Below are 19,533 nucleotides of genomic sequence, written 5' to 3' on the forward strand. Positions count from 1 at the left end.
ACACGTGCTTTCCGGGATACGAATTATGTTAGAATATAAGGAAAAAAAGCAAATGTTTCGAGGACAATCAAGAATTGATCATTGAAACTTGGTGGGAGAAAAAGGTTAAATGCTTTTGTTTTGTTTCTATATTTCAGTACAGAAGTGAGCTTCGTTCAATCAACATCTACAACTGTCCTAAGAAATAGAAAGAAATCTCTACTCCGAATGTTCATAACTTTACTGTAAGCCCGTTTATTTTAATTCTGCAATATGGAAAATAATTCTGAAAGTAAGTAAATTTTATAGAAGTATACACTTAAAAAGAATCAGAATCAAAAGGTGTGTTATAAAAATTTAGTAACATTATTTTACGAAGCTTCAAGTAAATAATTACGTGAAAATTTTAAAAAGCATAAATAGGTTTGTGAGTTACATGAAATTACGGAAAAATAAGAAATTAAGGTATTCGGTTAATATTACAATTCAACAAAATATAGAAGAATTAGCTCCAACTACCATAATTAAAACCATAAATAGAACGCGAAAAATTTTTTTTTAATTTTTGAAATATTCAGAAGTCTAAACACGAAATGTGATCAGCTTTGATTATTTTTTTGTTAGTGGACCGATCAAAAATATTTTTGTCTGACATAAACATTGTTGAGAAAGAATATGTAATGTAATTATTTACAGTAAATTTCCTGACAATCTTTTTTGTCAGTTTTTATATGATCCCCTTTTAGTTTTATATAGACCAACTTTTAACTTTTTTGCACTTATTTTTTATCAAATATTGAAAATATTTCTCCAAGAATCGTAATAAATATTTTTTTCCTGTCTGAATGAAGTGAAGATTAAAAAATTTGTCTAGTAGAAAGAATTACGTATCATTTTATTAACGAGGAATATCACACGTTGTTCTGTTTGCGTAGTACGCGAAAAATTATACGTATAGTATAGATTAATGATTTGAAGACTCAATTGATTTTTTTTGTATAACTTGTTCTATGATGTTCATTAATTACACATTATTATAGGGTAGGTTGAACGATACATTTGCAATTGAAATGCTTTTTTTTACCTTATAGTAGATAAAAAACAATATCATGAAGCAATTAATATTAATATATGTACATGTTTCTTTCTTATATGTTACGTGGTATTTTTCCCTTTCGAATTTAGGACACCAATTATCGATCATTTTCTATCATAACGAAATTGTCTATTTTAAATTATAGATATATATTAGAACGAGTAATAGATGCCATGAATGCCTTTTAATGATAATCAAACGTTCGATTATAATATTTTCAACGGACACTTGTACTTATTTACATTATTGTTTAAACGATTAAAATAAATAAATACGATAGAGAAACAGAGAAGATTTCTACATTTATGTTTATGTTTATGTTTTCAGATCAATTTAGAAAAGCAAATATGATAGACGTACTGCCAGAAAGAGGTGAACAAGAAACAGCCCTATCGGAAAGTTCTTTGAGAGATGCTACGGAAATTAAATATGCTCCTGTATATATTCAACCCATCGAGGATAATGACGAACTTACACCCATTCAAAAATTTTACAGTGGTCAAAGTATTTTTATAACTGGTGGAACAGGATTCATAGGAAAGTTATTAATCGAGAAATTGTTAAGAGAATGTCCCGGTATCACTTGCATTTATCTTTTGATACGTACAAAAAAAGGAAAAAGTGTGCATCAACGCATGAAAGAACTAACTGAAAATTCTGTGAGTTATTATATCTATTACAGGGATTAGTAAATTATTATTTCACCTTTGACACAACTTTGAAATTATCTCTTTCTATTAAATAATATAATTGGTATATAAAATAAAGAAATTTGAGAAACAAAGTAGTAGTCTATCATAACCAGTGGAAAAAATCGCAAAAAGTAGTTTTCCTGTCATTTATCATAACGAACGTAAGAGAGAAAATATTTACAACTTTATCAATTTTCCAGTTATTTTCCACTTTGAGAGAGAAACAACCAACATTCCAGAATCGTATAGTACCAATCAAGGGCGATTGTACCTTGCCGAATCTCGATATCTCAATGGTCGATAGAGTTACATTAATACGCGAGGTCTCAATTATTTTTCATGTCGCCGCAACCGTTAAATTCAACGAGAAAATAAAATTGGCGACAGAAATCAACATTCGAAGTGTAAAGGATATAATAAATTTGTCCAAAGAAATGTCAAAACTGAAGGTGCCACCTTTGTCCTCTGTCCTACGTATTAATATCAATCAGGGTCTTTCAAAATCTGACTTTAACGAATCTTTGTTATCCTTAAAATTTCAGAGTGTTGTGCATATATCTACGGCTTACACCAATTGTTTTCATATTCCACTTGAGGAGAAATTTTATGACCCACCGATAGATCCCGATAAGTTAATAAATTTAGTGAACTGTTTAAATGAAAAATTGCTCGACGATATTACCCCACAGTACGTTTATACCTCGGAATATCGATTGCTTAGTTTTATATTTATTTATAAAAAATATAAAATGAATAGATAGTGCACTTAATTACACTCACACAATTGTTTGATTGTAGATTACTCGGAATATGGCCAAATACTTATGTTTATACGAAAACAGCCGCAGAGAATTTTATAAAAAAGCATGCTGACTCTATACCGATTGGAATATTTCGTCCAGGAATTGGTTGGTAGTAATATAATCATTACAGAATAAAACAATAAATGGTGTATGATAATGAATTTAATATTTCTAGTGATATCCACTTATCGAGAACCTATTCAAGGATGGGTCGACAACATGTACGGACCAACAGGAATCATAAAAAATGTTTTTATGGGATTAATGCGAATTCTCCATTGCGATGGATCGATAAATATGGACTTGGTACCTGGAGATTTGACCACCAATGGAATAATTGCTAGCGCATGGGAGATTGCAAATAATCGAAAGTAACGACAAATACTCGAAACAATATTATTAGGATCAAATTAAATAATGATATTAGAAAATATTGAATTAATTCGTCTGTATGAATACATAATCTTTTTAGATCCAATGAAGATATTCCCATTTACAATTACGTATCAAAGGACAATCCACTGACTTACGGCAGATTTATAGAAATGATAGTTTCGTATGGAGAATTGATACCGTCTGAAAAAGCAATTTGGTGCCCCATCTTTGAAATAACAAAATATCGGTCGATCTATTTTTTCTACATATATTTTGTACATTTAATACCAGCTCTTATAATCGATACAATCTCTTTGTGCAGGGGTAAAAATCTAAGGTAAATTTCTCTTATCATATTTTCTGAAGGGAGCATATTAGAACGATAGAGAAGAGAAAAATTTCATCTGGCGATAATCCTTTTTGTTCAAGGTTACTCAGAATGTATAATAAAATTCACGAAATGTCAGATCTACTTAGTTATTTTTGTATAAACGAAAAAAAATTTACGAATGAAAGATGGAACGAATTGTTGAGGAAGTTGACGCCCGAAGATCGTGAATTATTCTTTTGTGATATGAAGGATCTCGTTTGGAATACTTATTTTGAAACATACTTCTCAGGTATAAGAAAATATATCTTAAAGGATCCTATTGAGACACTCCCACAAGCTCGTATAAAACGGCGAAGGTATCTTTTTTATTGCATTTTTACTTCATTATCCCTCTGTTATTGGCAATCACTTTCAAATAATATTGATTTTTCAAATTTTCAAGGTTTTATTTGATGCATCAAACGTTGAAACTTCTTATCGCCTGTGTTCTATTTATCATCACATGTGCTGTGATTTCCTGGCTGCTTGTAACGTTTGGATCTCCGTAAAAGAAGCAAAGATAAGCAAAAGAATGAAGAATAAAAATAATCATAATTTAAACTATCGCCTATGTACGAATCAATAATTTCTTGAATAAAATATATCAAAGTTAAACGGTTTTTATTCGTGATATCTCGGACAGATATTTGGGTTGGAACTTTCTCCTTATATACTACGCTATTTATTGCATATAATATATACTTATTTTTTATATTTAATTTTTATTAAATGTTAAATTGTGGCCAATCCTTAGCCATGAGTTTCATTCCTAAACTTCTTTGAAAAAATGTATCACTTTTACTGGATTTTCTCTTTGTTAGTAAAAATTAAGATAAAACGAATAAGACAATAATTCAAAATCCGTTCGATAAATACGTAATTCGGAATCATAACTACTGAGATTTGTTGCCGAAATACTTATTAATTCCGTATCATTTTTACTGGTAAATTCATTATTTTGGATTTTTTTGTGAAGTGCATTCATCATACTGATCTTAAATCCCATAAATTTAACCAAAACATTGAAAATTAATTTCTAAATGTAAAGTTTTTGATCCTTATGAGTTGCGTACATTGATAGTTTTAGCCTTCTATGGTTGAAGGGAAAGGCTACCTATTTCTACTAAACTTTATAGTTCAATGCAACAGTGAGTACATTCGATAACAACATCTGTACGTGACATGAGCATAAGTAAATAATGCTTGTTTCAAACATTTATAATTGTGATGAAAGTGCGTCAATTTATTTATGCAAAACGAGAAATACTTCCGGAAATAACTAAAATATATATTAATTTTATTCCCGTGCCATATTTCTCACATAATAAAAACATTTATGAACGGTCTTTTTCAATCGAGATGCTTAGCTGGATATCTCATATAATTTTAAAAAATCTATAGCTAAATATTGAAAGATACAAATATACAAATGTATACCAATATAATAAAAATATTGTCTCCTGATATCATGTTTATAATTATTTGTCGTTTAAAAAAGAAATGATACGATCAAAAGAAAACGTTCTTATGCCAAATAAATAAGAGTATTTATAAATAAAAATAAATTGAAAGAAGTCGAAATGGATTTCTAACAGATGTAAGGATAAATGTTGGGTTGAATTGGTTTAAAGAAAATCCATGATTTTTCTTTACCAAAGTAGGAAACGATTTCCTTTATCCTGGAGTTTATATTGATATCTAATAGTTACATTTTTATATAAAGATGTATGAACAAGATTAATAGAAAAATAGAGACCAAATAAAAACAAAAATTATTCTAAAAAATGCGTGTTAAATAGGATTAGCGAAAAGTATATGTGCATCGACAGAAATAGATTAAAAAATTGTTAGAATGATATGAAATCAATTAATGCGACATAATTGCATTGCCTGATGATACGAATATGTAAATGCAAAAATATAATAAGAATGAATGATGTAATATTTGAGTTTATCAAGAATTCAGAAAAACACGAACAGAAATAAGACGTTTTAAAGTTAATAAACGTAAATAATAAGATGCTATGGAGAATTTGAAAACATTAGTTATTGTAGTTAATTGTAGCACTATACCTTATATCTAAAAAGTATTTCAAACAAAATCATTTTCCGAATAGTGTTTTATTTTTCACAAAATCTACCCTATTTCTCGGAATTCTTCTTCAGGCACGCTCTCGGCATCATTATCGAGCTTAGTATATCGTTCAGCGATTCTATTTTTAAACATGGCTGATACCATAGTGTCGATAAATAAGGAAGCAATTTTTCGAGGTAACTTATGGTTTGATAGTCCAGTAAAAACTACAAACTCGAACGCCGCCAAAATAAGCTTACACATTACTACCGCAAGGTGTCGCCTAAGTTATTGTTTTGGTTCTTCCACTCTTCTACTAACCAAAATAAAAATTTGTTAACAAAGATGTATGTTCAACTTAATATAAGTTCTGGTTGTAAAGAAAACCATTGTTATCAATTAATTAGTAAAGTTGCTGACGTAAAATATTATTAAAATTAGAATCATTAAATGCAGTTTTGAAATATTATATTAAAATGAAGAACAGATCAACACGTATAAATGGAAAGATATATTTCAGGTTATATTATATTATTAATAATGTAATAATTTTTGATAAAATTACATATTATTTAATAATATTCCCTATTGCTATAATTTAAATCGTTCTTTTGAAAATGTACATGACACAAGTATTTTCTTTGTGTAGCTTGCAAAAGGGAAGAAAACGACGAGGAAGTGGAAATGTATTTTTATGAAGCGACACAAAAATGGAATCTCATGAAATTAACATATGACTATTGTAGTTCTAAAATATAAATGAGAAAAATTATTAGAATTTAGTAATCGCTCGATAAGGAACAATACATCATCGAACGTTCCTAAAATATATATAGTTAAAAATTAAATGAGAGTAAGTATTACATTTTCTTTTTAGAAGAAATTGCAAGATAATAAACATTAACTTTAAAAAGCTTTAAAAAGTTAATGTCTGAAGATGTGATAGACTATACCGATTTTATTTGTAAAACAGACATTATAACTTTATTCCAATAAAAAAATGAATTCGTAAATCAAAATTTTATTTATACCAATTAAAAAGAAATATTCAATTTCAGCAACAAATTATCCAGGAAAACTCGGAATTATCTGCAAATGAAAATAAGCTTATCTCTAAAAACAGTGAAAAAGAAAACGAAGATGGTAATGACGATAATTAAAACGTGATGATGAAAATAATACTTTAGTTGAGCAAGACAAAGAAGAAAGAATGGAATGATATGAAATTAAATAATGAAAATATTTTATATATTTAGAAGATAAAGCTGAAACGACAGATGCACATTTGTTTGTCATACGAAAACATATTGAATTTTCGTATATTTATTAATATGTTATTTTCATGATATAGACCAAACTATAATTCGGTAGATATGCAACATTGGAGAATTATGGTTATGCTAATCTGATTGATACTTTCAAGATTTTAACATGGATTGTAATCGAGTGATTACAAATAGATTTTCATTCATAAAATTCATAAAATTAGTGAATATATTTTTCAAAAATTTAATTTTCTTCGCATAGATCTCGAAGTAAGTTAAAAGTCATATTGTTTACTCAGATAACGATTATTGATTATATAAAAAGAGTTATACTTTACCTCTTGCTTCACTGATGAAATGATTAAAAAAAACTGTAGCTATAGAAATAATTGAGGCACTTAATTTGTTCTCAGTGGTATCATTCCATTTAATATTAATTAGGATCTCTATTCTAAGTACACAAATTTATTATGTTCAGAGAAATACAATATTCAAATGGGCCACTGATATAATGGGTACTATATAAATGCGAAGATTAAATGAAATACTTTTTAATGTAAAGTCTCTTTTTTTTTAAAGGAAACGTCCACGATTATAGAATCATCTACTTTTGGATAAATTGACAAAGGAGGTAACTTCTGTGACAAAGAAATAAATGCGTAAGGAAGAAAATACGAAATTCTTTAGTATGAGACAACAAAACTGCAACAAGAAAAGATATATAAGTTACAGATAATGTATCGTAATTAGTTCTGCTACAAAGTATGTCATCCATATATATGGTTCTTTTTAATTTTAATACGATTATCAACATTTATATTTCCTTATACATTTAATAAATTTATAATCGTAGTTTGTGGGAGAAGTGAAATTAGGAATAGAGGAAGAAACCTAAAATTATGCAACAAAGGTAGAAAGTAAACAAGAAGAAAAACGTGAGTAGTGAAATGTCTATAAGAAAGAGAATGTCAAAGGAAAAATCGGCTTTGAAATTCTCTAAATATGTGTTTTATGTATATATGCATGTAAAGAAAGTATACTTTCTTGAGTTAGATTTGCCACGCTTCTTATGTCCCATCCTTCGATTGACTTTTGTTAATTACAAGTCGAACCATTAAGATTTTGATGAAAAACGGGCATTAGGAAATAGGACCTATGCATGGGAGATTACAGAGAAATTTTATAAAGATAATATATTAAATAAAATTTAAGTAGTGTAAATAATAAACATAAATAGTCGTTTCTTTGTTCACAGGTAAGATTGTAAATAGCAAATAATTGTTAATTAATGAATAAAGATTTATTCCTTTGTTCACAGAGAAATATATTTTCGTTTATCACTTCATCCAAAATAATAAAACATATTATATGCATATAGCATTTCTTTTAAATTTAATGGTATAGCACTGTCGGTATTAAAAGCAATAATATTAGACCCATTAAAGACTTTAAAAAATTAATATACTTAGAACTATTAAATACAATTTTATATGATAATATTTCTGTTGTAGGCTTAGTAAACATCTTCAGTTATATGCACTTGCACCTCTGCTGACACGCTTTTCCAAATTACGATAAATTCATGATACTGATGTGATATTGCCACATCTTGATATATCTCATTCTTTTCCTCTGTGTTTCCACCGTGCAATTGCTTCTTTTAAAGGAACAGTGTTTTATCGCTGAAGAAGAAGAAGAAGGAAAGGGCAATCAGTTTTAATTCAGTAGTCAACAATCTTAATTAAAGAATGTCTGAAATGAATCTTTCCAGTCGGTTCATAACTCTGTAAATCTATTAATATATACATATTTGTGTCATATTTAATCAATTTTTACTCTTTAAATTTTATTAATTGTTAACGATTGACCTACACTATTTCTTATAAATATGTAGGAAGAGAAATAAACTATGAGAATGTTTGGATTGTCCGAAAATAAGCATAAATAATTTTTTATTACAAACCTACAGGTACTTTCTTTTATTTTATAGTATTTCATATTAATTACATTCGACTTGTATTTTTTCTGTGCATATATATTTCGATGTAAGTCATTTCAAAAGTATCTCAATGATTATTAATATATTACTTTATTTTCTCGTACACATGTTGATTAAGTTCTTTGAAAAATTTCTAATTTTGTGTCTGAATATACAAAATATATATAAATTATAAAGTCAACCATAAGTAATGAAATATATTAAAATTATGAATCATTCTGTATTAGATTAAAAATATATTATATGATTGTTCGAATAAAATGCAAAGTTAGGTAGGAATTGAGAGTCACTGTTACGTTTCTCACAAGTGCTCAGATGGTCTGCTATTCCTATATAATACATTTCTTAGATTAATAGTAACAAAGTTTCTTCGTATGTCGCTTCGGAGCCACTAACGGAGTTCGTCAGTAATCTCAAATTACTCTAAGGAAAGTCCCTGGATCTTTCGGTAGAAAGAGAAGAGAGAGAGGAGTGGTCGTAACTTTTTTAGCTGTTATAAACCTTTCTTTGCCGTCTTTCTTGATTGTAGGATATAGAAAGCCTTTGGCTGATCTTTTTCAAGATTGGGCGAAAGTCTATTGGTCAAAGCAAAGTTTTCGATTTGTTCGAGACGCGAATTTCTATCCATTTTGTGTGGATGAATCTTCGTATCTAACTGAACAGGGCTTCAGCGAGGAAAGTTCTTCTTTTGCAATTATTTCCTTCTCCTTTTCGTGTTTTTTTATTTTTATAAATGGATTCTTAAATGTATTAAATAAAAACAGTTTAATTAATTTAATAAATTAACTTAATGATTGTTAGCTCGATGTTGAATAGAAAATATTTTGTAATACCTAACTGCAATAGATATTATTTAAAATTTCTGAGATAGAATATTTTATTAAAAATGACAGATAATTTGCACATATTTTAATTTGTATTTAAGTTAATTAATTTATTTAATTTTACTGTCAAATTTGATTTCATATAAAAATGAAACTTTATATTTCAATTAATTGATATAAATGTAATTTGTATAAAATCTTAATAATACTATATATTTTGACTTGAATTAGTTTTATAAAAAAAAATTAATTTAATTTAATATTAATTAAATATCAAAAATAGCATACATAAATTAAAATTTTTTTAATTTCATCTTATTGTGGATTATCAGTTACTATACCGATTCCCCTAACAAAAAAGAAAAATCCAAATCTTTTAAATTTAATAATTTATCATTTAATCTCTTATTATAATAGAGTATATAAACTAAATTTCAATATTGTATAGGGAGAGGCCTACTTTCAGGGGCAATGTGTAATATTTGTACTGGGTTTATGTAGAAAAATATTTCAATATTATTTGTATTAATATTATTACAATATAGGAATCATAACCTATATTTAAAAAACAAGAAATATTTCGTATGCGAAGTAACAATTAAGATTTTGTGTCGATAAAATTACGAACTTTTATATACATTAATTAAATATATAAAAGGGTTAAACTTTGAAATTCTTCGTATTTATTATTTTCAAACCTACGTGATTATACTGAACTTGACAAATGGAATCTTCATAAAAGTCAAGAAATTGCTGAACATTCTATTAATTGTAAATAACACTCTAAGAAGTTACTAAAGAATTGTTAATGTTGTCGAATGGCAATAATCATTTAACATTAATACTAAACGGTTTGCAAAATTATCACATACGCAGTTGTAACATTTCAGTTTTACATATTAAAAAAGCTTAATAATTGATCGTCTGAAACAATTTATTATTTGTGTTTTCAAACATAATTAACATAAATTTCAATCTAATCGTTTCATAGTGTTGCAATTCATTCAGAAAAAAATATAAAATCATAACAAATAATATTGAATAACTGGAATAATAAAAATACATATATCATAAAATTCATTCATTTATAAAAATAACAAGCTGCAATAATATATTTACATCAAGATAAGAAAATTAAAAAAGAAAAAAAAAGTTGTATTGCCATTCGATTGAAAAAAATCTCTCTTTTGCAATGACTAAACTCAGTTTTCTTTCTTTTTGTTAATTTTTAATTGGAATGTTAGCAAACTCTAGAAAAATTCTGTTAAAATCTTTATTGAATCTTCTATGGAACATTTGATTTTTCTGAATTTTAATATCGTAGATTTCTTATTTTAGTGATTTAATAGTGACATTCTTACAGGTTAAGAATCCGTTTAAAATTTTTGTTGTGTATCTACCTAAGATTTATAATTTTAACTGCCCTCAATAAGTAATAATAAGCTTTACAAAAATGTCTACTACTTCAAAATACATAGAAATAGGCATAAATATTCTAAAAGCAACAAATTATTTAATAAATAACGAAATATCAAGTCAAAACAAAACAAATGTCCGAACTGTTCGAAAAAATAATTCCTCCAGATTGTATCGTGAACCTCTTCAACGCCACGTGTTGATTATTTTACATCTCTTATGCATATGCGGAACGTTACAAGGGTTTGTAAACCATAGCGCATGTTGTATTTAATTATAGGTCAATTTTTTTATTATATTTTACATTATGGTTACCCAAAGAAAAGATCGAAATGTTCGCCGTATTTGTTTGTATGTTAATAAATTAAAAAAAATGTATTATTAAATTAATTAAATTGTTATATAATATTAAAATATATTAATATATCAAAAGTATATGAAAATGTTCTCCTCCTTCCCCAATTACTTGGCGTGGCCCTAAATGCCCATTTAACCCATTTCTTTTTGTTTTCACGACAGAAATATGTTCGTATGAAGCTCGCGTTTCTACTAATAATAAGCAGTAAAATCAGGTAGATAGGTAAATAAATTAGATAACATTGACCTCTTTCCCTTTGCGGTAGGACATGATCGTGTAGCATACCGTCCTCTCTACACGCACAATTTCATTATTTTAATCGATTTACAATTATGAAAATCATAAAGAATTTACAAGCAAGTAATTTGTTAGTTTTAGTTTTATTTTTTCTTAAAATCATCCTATAAAAAAAATTATATTCTTTCGAAAATAATTTATGCTCTTACAGTAAAGCTTCTTCAAAAATTCGAAATAGCAAAATCCTTGCTTAAACTTTCATATTTAAAATGAGGCATTGCTAATCAAAATTGTTTAAAAAATTTTGGGCGTAAATATTGTTTTTAACGTTTAAAATAAATATTTACTTTCAACGAGAAAAAGTTTCATACAATGGCACTTCTCAAAATTTTCAGCAAAAGAGAAGAAACTTGTACTACCGATTTCAAAATAGATGATTACCTGCTTGTTCGTGTGTGTAAATTGATGATGCTTAGATATTCGAATCCACTTCAAACGCAAAGAAATGATTTTCACGATGAAATTACTATAACTCATTCGGATACTTTAATGGTGCTTTCGATAGATGATTTTATGGCAAAAATAATGAAATAGGTGTTCAGCCGTTCATTCAAATGAATTTCAGTTTCTAAGATATCGTTGAATTTTAGAAAAAATTTATACTTTCTTTTGTACTTTATATTTTAGAGCCTTAAATTTTATAAGCAATATGAGACATCAATTTTATAAGCACATTGACAAGCGTTTAGATTCGTCTAGAAACTGAACGATATTTCGTCAGTTATTTTTTTATTGTATAGATTTAAGCAAATGTAATTGACTAATTTATTCTTTTTTCTACTTATTTGATAGTTTAGTAAGACGTTACTATTTAATCTCTTATGATTGATGTGCGTTTCTTGATGATTAGTTTTACATAGGACACAACAATGATACAATTTATTTAATAACAGAGTTATATAAAATATATATTTAAATTTGTCAATCATTTTACCAAAAATAATAATTAGTAAATATATACATTTTTATATAAATCAAAAAACGAGTTCATTTCCATATTCTCTATAAGTTAAGATCAATACTATTTTTGTTATGGTTTCTCGTATAGTAATATTCAATTTATATTATTACTGTTACTATTATTATTAATATAATAATAATATAATAATAAGAACAATGATAAGTAGAAGGAAGAACAGAATTACAAAGCATGAATTCATAACTTACTAACACTAATTACTATAATCGGATATGAGTCTGATTATTATTCGATTAGTACAGACGTGAAAAATGTATAACTTAGAAAAGTTTATACACCCATATGAGAGACATGGTTATACTTTATATAAGGTCCATACTTATGCTGAAATCACAGCGAAAGGTGATACGAGATTACTCAACATTAAATCAATATCGCTTGACATATATATGTACGAAAAAAAATGAATTAAAAATACATTAAGTAATATACTGTTTATACTTCTATGAATTCATTTTATCGGTGTATATATTTAGATAATTACGTTATGTTTTTCACTGCATCAGAGCGTGTGAAGTAAAGAACTGAGCCGATAATGAGACAGAACAAAAACCATGCTCCCGCACACGTGCCACACACACACACACGCACACTTCTTTCCAGTGGAACATAGCCTCAGGAAATTCATAAATAGACCGATATGAGTCATTTATACATGGCAGTCTCGTTAACATTTGACATACAAAGCAGAAATTAAAATTATCACATAAATAGTATACAAGGTGTCCCACACAACTGGAAGGTATTAACCTTTCTTACAATTTAAACGATTGACAACAGAAAAAAATATTATAAGTTAATTAGTATTAAATGTAGTTAAATGGTATTAAATGGTGCATAATATGCAAATAATTTTATGTAATTATATCGATCGGATCGTCAGAAAAATCCAACTGTATTTTTTATTTTAATGGAAACTTATATTTTTGACTGGAACAGTTGATGTAATTTTTTATGCTCTACATAAAAATATTAACATACTTATGTCCTAAACTAATACGTTAGAAAATTATCTTAATTAAAAGCTTTTTGAATTATTTAGGTTTATTGCTGAGTGTTAATGAACGGGTAATATCATGGGTAATGAGTACTTATTAATGAAAATTTTAATCTTATATTAATATGAGTGATTAATATTAGTAGTCGGTTTGTGTTTACCGGAAAAAATTTAGAAAACTTACAGTATAAGATATCCTGTATTTTTTTGTTTCTACCTTCTCATTTTGTTCTCTCGAATTAATCGGAACGATCTTTAAAAGAAACTTGAACTTCATCGCATTAGAGACCATTCCGTTATTGTGTTAATACAATTACGAAGCTAAATCTAAGAGCGGATGACAAAAAAAAACCCGTATGGAAGAGAAGAAAAAAGAACGACCAAAATGAATGAATACGATAGAGAAATAGAGAAGAACTGTACGTGTTCGTTTATGTTTACAATTTCAGGATGTAGAAATGATGCTATGGATGAGAAATTGCTCGATGATATTACACCGCAGTAAGTCTATCATCGAATCTTGATTTCACGATTGTTTTTTCCTCCTATATTTCCATACAATCGTGATTGGCAATTGTCAAGCGAAACGATTAGCTGAACACGTATACAATCTTCAAAAATCTGAGTTATTTTAAGTACTTTAGCAGATTTCTTGAATTCAACTTTCTTTTTTTTCATCGATCCTATCGTCATTGTTCTCGATTCATGTTTTTCACATTATTTATAATGTAAAAATAATAGAAAGTAGTTTGACAGCATAAAAAAATTTGGTAAACGATGCCCCGATTTTTAATGCGTTAAGATGCCCTCAATCTCTCTCGAGAGAATCAATGTCGAAACATGTCGATGTTTACAATTACCTTTAAGACACTTATACGAACTAATCTTTGCGATGAATCGCTAAATGTAATCTTAGTACCCGGAGATCTGAGGACTAATGCGCTAATTTTTAGTGCCTGTGACATAGCGAATAATCGAAGGTAGCGTCAATTAATCACGTTTAATCGAAACATTTTCGATCAAACCAAATGAAGTTTAGAAATGAATTAAATTACCGCGTATTGTAATCTTTCAGATCTATCGAAGAAATTCCTATTTATAATTACATATTTACGGATAATCCAATCACTTTTACAGAATTCAATCATCCATCAATATTCGTCTTATCATCTCTTATAGAAAAAATGTATTATTAGACTAAAATAAAAAAAATGGCATGCCGTATACTTTCTTGTTCAAGGCTGATTAATTAGGCTAATAGTTTCTAATAGTTCTTATCATTGCAGTTTGATTCTACAAAATTATAGATAACATAATTACAAATTATAGACAAATATACATAAATATTCTAAATATATATGGACATATATACATAAATATAGACAAATAATAGATAAATATTCTCTCTCTGAATATGATTTTAGTAATGCTCAGATTACCAGAAAGTTTAATAGAGGCAATTTTTACAAAAATGCTTTTACAGATCTAAAAATAACACAAACCAGTGTTGATTCTTTCTTATTCGACTTTCTAAGTTCGAACATGGGATTAGCATTGCTTCACGTTTTTCGACATTTCATCGAAAACAAAACTGATCTTTCCCTAGATCAATCTTTTTATTAGACAGTTTTAACGCTTCGAGTCCGCTAACGTAGTCTTATGTCTTGATTATCAGCAAAAAGTGAAAACGCAGTGTTACAACATTTATTTTCAGATTTTGAAAAAAAAATCATAGATGTAAAGTTCAATATTTTATCGAATTGCATTATATCGAAAGAACATCATTATTAAAATATTAAATTTTTATTGGTAAATTTTTTGTTCAATTTCGTCTAATTTGACTTTGGAAACCTTTTACTAAACCATTCTTTTTGATTGTTTTTTATAAATTTGGAAATGTATATTATTGCAATTTTTTACAAGACTTCTATCAAAGTCATTATATAAGAGAAGTAGAGAATATTTTCCGTTTAAATATTAATTTTAACGTTAACTTTAGAAAAGACACAGAAAACAAACAATTGAGGATCGTACTTTCTATTATGCTTTACTGCTACCACTTTCTAATGCGGTTTATTAGAAGGAAGGAGACTTTTGAAAATTCTTTATCAATTTTTGTCTTCTTAAATGTATCTATTAAATGTATTAAATATAAATACTATTCAGTGAAGACATAGAATCGTAGAGTTGAATGAAAATCTAATCACAAGATAAAAATAATAATTGATTGTAAATGAAGGACTCACCGAATTTTCGAGAATTTCTTCCATTCGTTTAGAGACACTTTTGACTTTTTCCTACGAATCAAAACGTAAATGCAGTTTATGCCAGGACATCCTCGTAATAATTTTTCAATCAACATTTTTCCCATAAAACCTGTACCACCGGTTATAAAAAAACATTAATTTACGTAAAAAGTTTGTATCGTCGTTAATTTGTGGATGTTTTCAACTGAAGATAGCCTTTCATTTGGCGAATATTTGTTCGATGTTCCAAGCTTCAAATTCTTTTTCGCTACGGCTGTTTCTTGGTCATTCTCTTTTATTTGCACATCCATCATTTCTGTTCCTTCAAATTGCTCTGTAAACAAAAATATTAACATACATTTTTCGATCGTTCTTTTTCTAATTTTTAGCACGAGTTCTTCCACATTTCTCTTATTAGTAAGCCGATAATTCTATTAAAAAAAAATATTATAATCGAACCTTCGAATAATATTCAAGCATTCTCCAGTCCCACATGATTAACTGATTTTTGTTCATATAATCAAGCTATCACACTATCTTAATTAATACCGATTGAATGAAAAGAGATCATGGCTGTTCTTACATGTATGCTTCTATAATATTCTAGGCCACTAATTCATTTATAATATTTTAAACTGATAAAGGTGTAATTAGAAAATCGTTTGATCTGTAATGAGTTGAAAATAATCAGTGTCTCCATATGTGTGTCTACTTATATACATACATATTTTTATATGATCGTCCCGTTATTCAAGTGAGCCAGAATGTAAAATAATTAGCAAACTAGAAAGTATTAAATAAAATCTCGCAATATATCTTTGAGGTGTTCACCTTAATCGTTTGTCTTAATATGTTTTCTTTTCTAACAATGAATAAATAAAAGATATGATTTTCTGTGGTCAGAATTCACCTTGAATTTATTCCATAGATAAATCGACACGTATGGTTTCACCAGGTCAAGCAAAAAATAGATGGGAAATTTGATTTGTATCGCTACTAGAAATTCATTCATAATTAATACATATTTTATTTTGGATTTACGTATAACAACAAAACGAATATGCAAGAATTATATATTTAAATACATTTATACATAAGAAGATTAAAGCAGGAATACAGTTAACACTCAATGTGGTCTAAGAAGATCGCTTAGTCATTTTATGTTAATTACACATACTAATGGGGATTATATCTATGTACACAGCCACTGACAATATACTTGTTAGCGAATATTTTAATAATTTTCAATCTTGGATATTCGTCCCAAGTGCAGACTTACTAATTTCGTGCAATGTAGAAATAATGGAAAAGTGATTTATTTATCATTTATATTTCATTTTATTTATTATTGATGCTATTTCAAATTCTATTCCATAATTGGGATTTATATTGTATCTAATGGTACAAGTACCATTTAATTTATAATTTTTGGAAGCCTTAATATTATATAGTAAGATTTCATATTTATTATATTTATTATTAAAAAGAAGGCTTATAATTATAGTAAAAATTGTTTGATCAGAAACAATTTGATTTTCATGTGACAATCGTATTTTTTGACTTCTACATTGTTAAATTTTCTATCGATGGAAAATAAAAATTATGATATTTTTAATGAACATATGAATTTTACTTACTTTCAGAAGTATTTTCCATTACGCAGAACAAGAATTGATTATGTTATCTACGAAGTTATCAAAATCAGTCATCTATCAACATTACTCGAATGAAGCTTACCGTTTCACTGAATTTTATTGCAGAAAATAGATACCTTTTATATCCACCGTTTAACCTATCTAAACTTGACACAATAACGTACAGATTTATATTTATAATTTTATTTCAATGGATTAAGCTATGTTCATAAGATTTCAACAATTATGCTTGCAGTACATCTTAAAAAGTGCAAAGATTAAACGATTAAATTGATAAATATTTTAAAAGTACTTTGATCTGTCTTTTAATACCTATTCTTTTATGTCCAATTGATTTTACGAATAATTTTAACTTTAATAAAGGTAGTTTTGAAAGTCATAACTCTTTTTAAAATAGGGGTCAGAGCAACGGAAGACACTTAGATGTCATTTTACGAGTCGTATTTAACATAATGTGTATTCCATCACCTATTACTTTTAAAACATTCATATATATATAACGACCATACATACATATATATACCGAGTTATTTAATAAAAATGGGACAAACTTAAAAAATGATAATATATTCTAAAGCATTTTTCGTTCATAGCTGACGAAATCACGAATTAAACATTAAGGTTATAGGTCTTAAAGAAGATGTTGCTATGTATTATTTTGTTAATTCAATTTTATATTTACTCGGTTGAAGAGGAACAATACGTATGCAAATTTAATCTAATGAAGTGACTTTATATTTTTATGTAAATTCTTTTAACCCGAAATATACGACCTTTTTAATTACCATCACACGTTACATTACAAACGCTAACAGATCAAACGATTTTTTCATTATTTATAATTTTACAATATTATAGAGGCATAAATGTAAGAACTGATTACTTTTTATCCAATCGAAGTTAATAACGATCTTGTGGTCGCTCGATTATACGAAGAAAAATAACCTCATAACATTGTACAATGCGTAAATAATATTCGAATATAATTTTTTTTTTTTTATTGTTTTTTCTAATAGAATCATTAATCAATCTTCAATCACACTAATGTGAGGTGAATGGAAAAATTCGTTCCAAAAAATAGAAAAAAAAAACAATCAAAATGAATCAATCAAATTAATGAGATAAGGATTTTTTAATATCTTCAGGTTTATGTTCATCTATACGTTTGCAGATCGATTTGGAAGAGCAGAAATGATGGGAATGACGATAAATGCGGACAAACAGGAGAAAGCTGTTGCAGCAAGTTAATTGAAATTGAACACTTTGACCGAAATTACGCCAACTAATTTAGTGTTAAAAACTATGGTTTAATAGAATTCTTTCAAAGTCATATTTCTCATATAGTAACACAATTATGAGCGTCGTTTGTCTGTCGAGAGACTCAGATCAATACCTCATATAATTTTCAAAAGTCTATTGTTAAATACTGCAAAATGCAACTATTCAAGTTTGTACGAATATAAAAAAATATGCTTCTTGATATCATACTTATAATTATTTTTTTTTTAAAGAGCTGACATGATTAAAAGAAAATTTTTTTATCCCCATTAAAGGAGGGAATTAATGTATGAAAATAAACTTAAAGACGTTGAAGTGGATTTTTAACAAACATATAGATCACAAGCGTATAGAGTCGATCTAAAGAAGTTATATAATTTTTCGTGAACAAGGTAGAAAATAATTTTTCTACTTCATATTGATATCTAATATATTACATACTGATATATATATATATATATATATATATATATATATATATATATATCTAATAGTCAGACTTTTATAGAAAAATATATGAAGAAGCATAATAAAAATTTTCCTCAGTTACTATATTTATTATCAACAAAACATATGGAAAAATTAAAATATGCGTCCATGGCTTTTGTCAACTAATTCAAATTTCTGTATCGATATTAATTCCTAAATATTAAAATACCTTACGGAATAGCCATTTGCCGTCTTACCTCTGACTTAACAGTTAATAATTTTACTATAAAAAGTTTTCCCTTCATTATTTTCGAAATTAAATGTAAGATGGTAAACTTTCTGTCAAGATATTGTAAGGTAGTCAAGATGCCGGTTTTAAAAGATTAAAATCTAAAAATCTA

The 19,533-nt window shown here is 27.3% G+C and overlaps 2 protein-coding genes and 1 long non-coding RNA gene across 7 annotated transcripts in view; 2 read left to right on the plus strand and 1 right to left on the minus strand.

Annotated features, from left to right (window-relative positions):
* The window catches only part of LOC118450134 (uncharacterized), a 110,422-nt gene that overhangs the window by 63,459 nt on the left and 27,430 nt on the right, over positions 1–19,533 (minus strand). The gene's annotated exons all lie outside the window — the stretch shown is intronic.
* LOC118450108 (fatty acyl-CoA reductase wat-like) lies at positions 218–3,938 on the plus strand. The gene is made up of 9 exons (XM_085664414.1): positions 218–271; positions 1,403–1,734; positions 1,968–2,216; positions 2,310–2,455; positions 2,566–2,675; positions 2,746–2,941; positions 3,043–3,282; positions 3,375–3,632; positions 3,719–3,938. The coding sequence occupies exons 1-9, from the start codon at positions 253–255 to the stop codon at positions 3,822–3,824; spliced, it is 1,656 nt and encodes a 551-aa protein (XP_085520540.1). The 5' UTR covers positions 218–252; the 3' UTR covers positions 3,825–3,938.
* LOC146872081 (uncharacterized) lies at positions 5,677–8,536 on the plus strand. Of its 5 annotated transcripts, none has more exons than XR_014983662.1 (6): positions 5,677–5,909; positions 6,039–6,242; positions 6,448–6,924; positions 7,234–7,416; positions 7,508–7,909; positions 8,166–8,536. It is a non-coding gene; the product is annotated as an uncharacterized LOC146872081 (long non-coding RNA). The 5 variants fall into 5 exon arrangements; XR_014983665.1 differs by having other exon boundaries at positions 5,678–5,909; positions 7,508–7,589; positions 8,166–8,535; XR_014983664.1 differs by lacking the exon at positions 8,166–8,536 and having other exon boundaries at positions 5,678–5,909; positions 7,508–7,589; positions 7,708–8,117.

The sequence above is a fragment of the Vespa mandarinia genome, unplaced genomic scaffold (genome assembly GCF_050613455.1).
Source record: "Vespa mandarinia isolate Hongniang unplaced genomic scaffold, ASM5061345v1 scaffold_57, whole genome shotgun sequence".
NCBI lineage: Eukaryota > Metazoa > Arthropoda > Insecta > Hymenoptera > Vespidae > Vespa > Vespa mandarinia.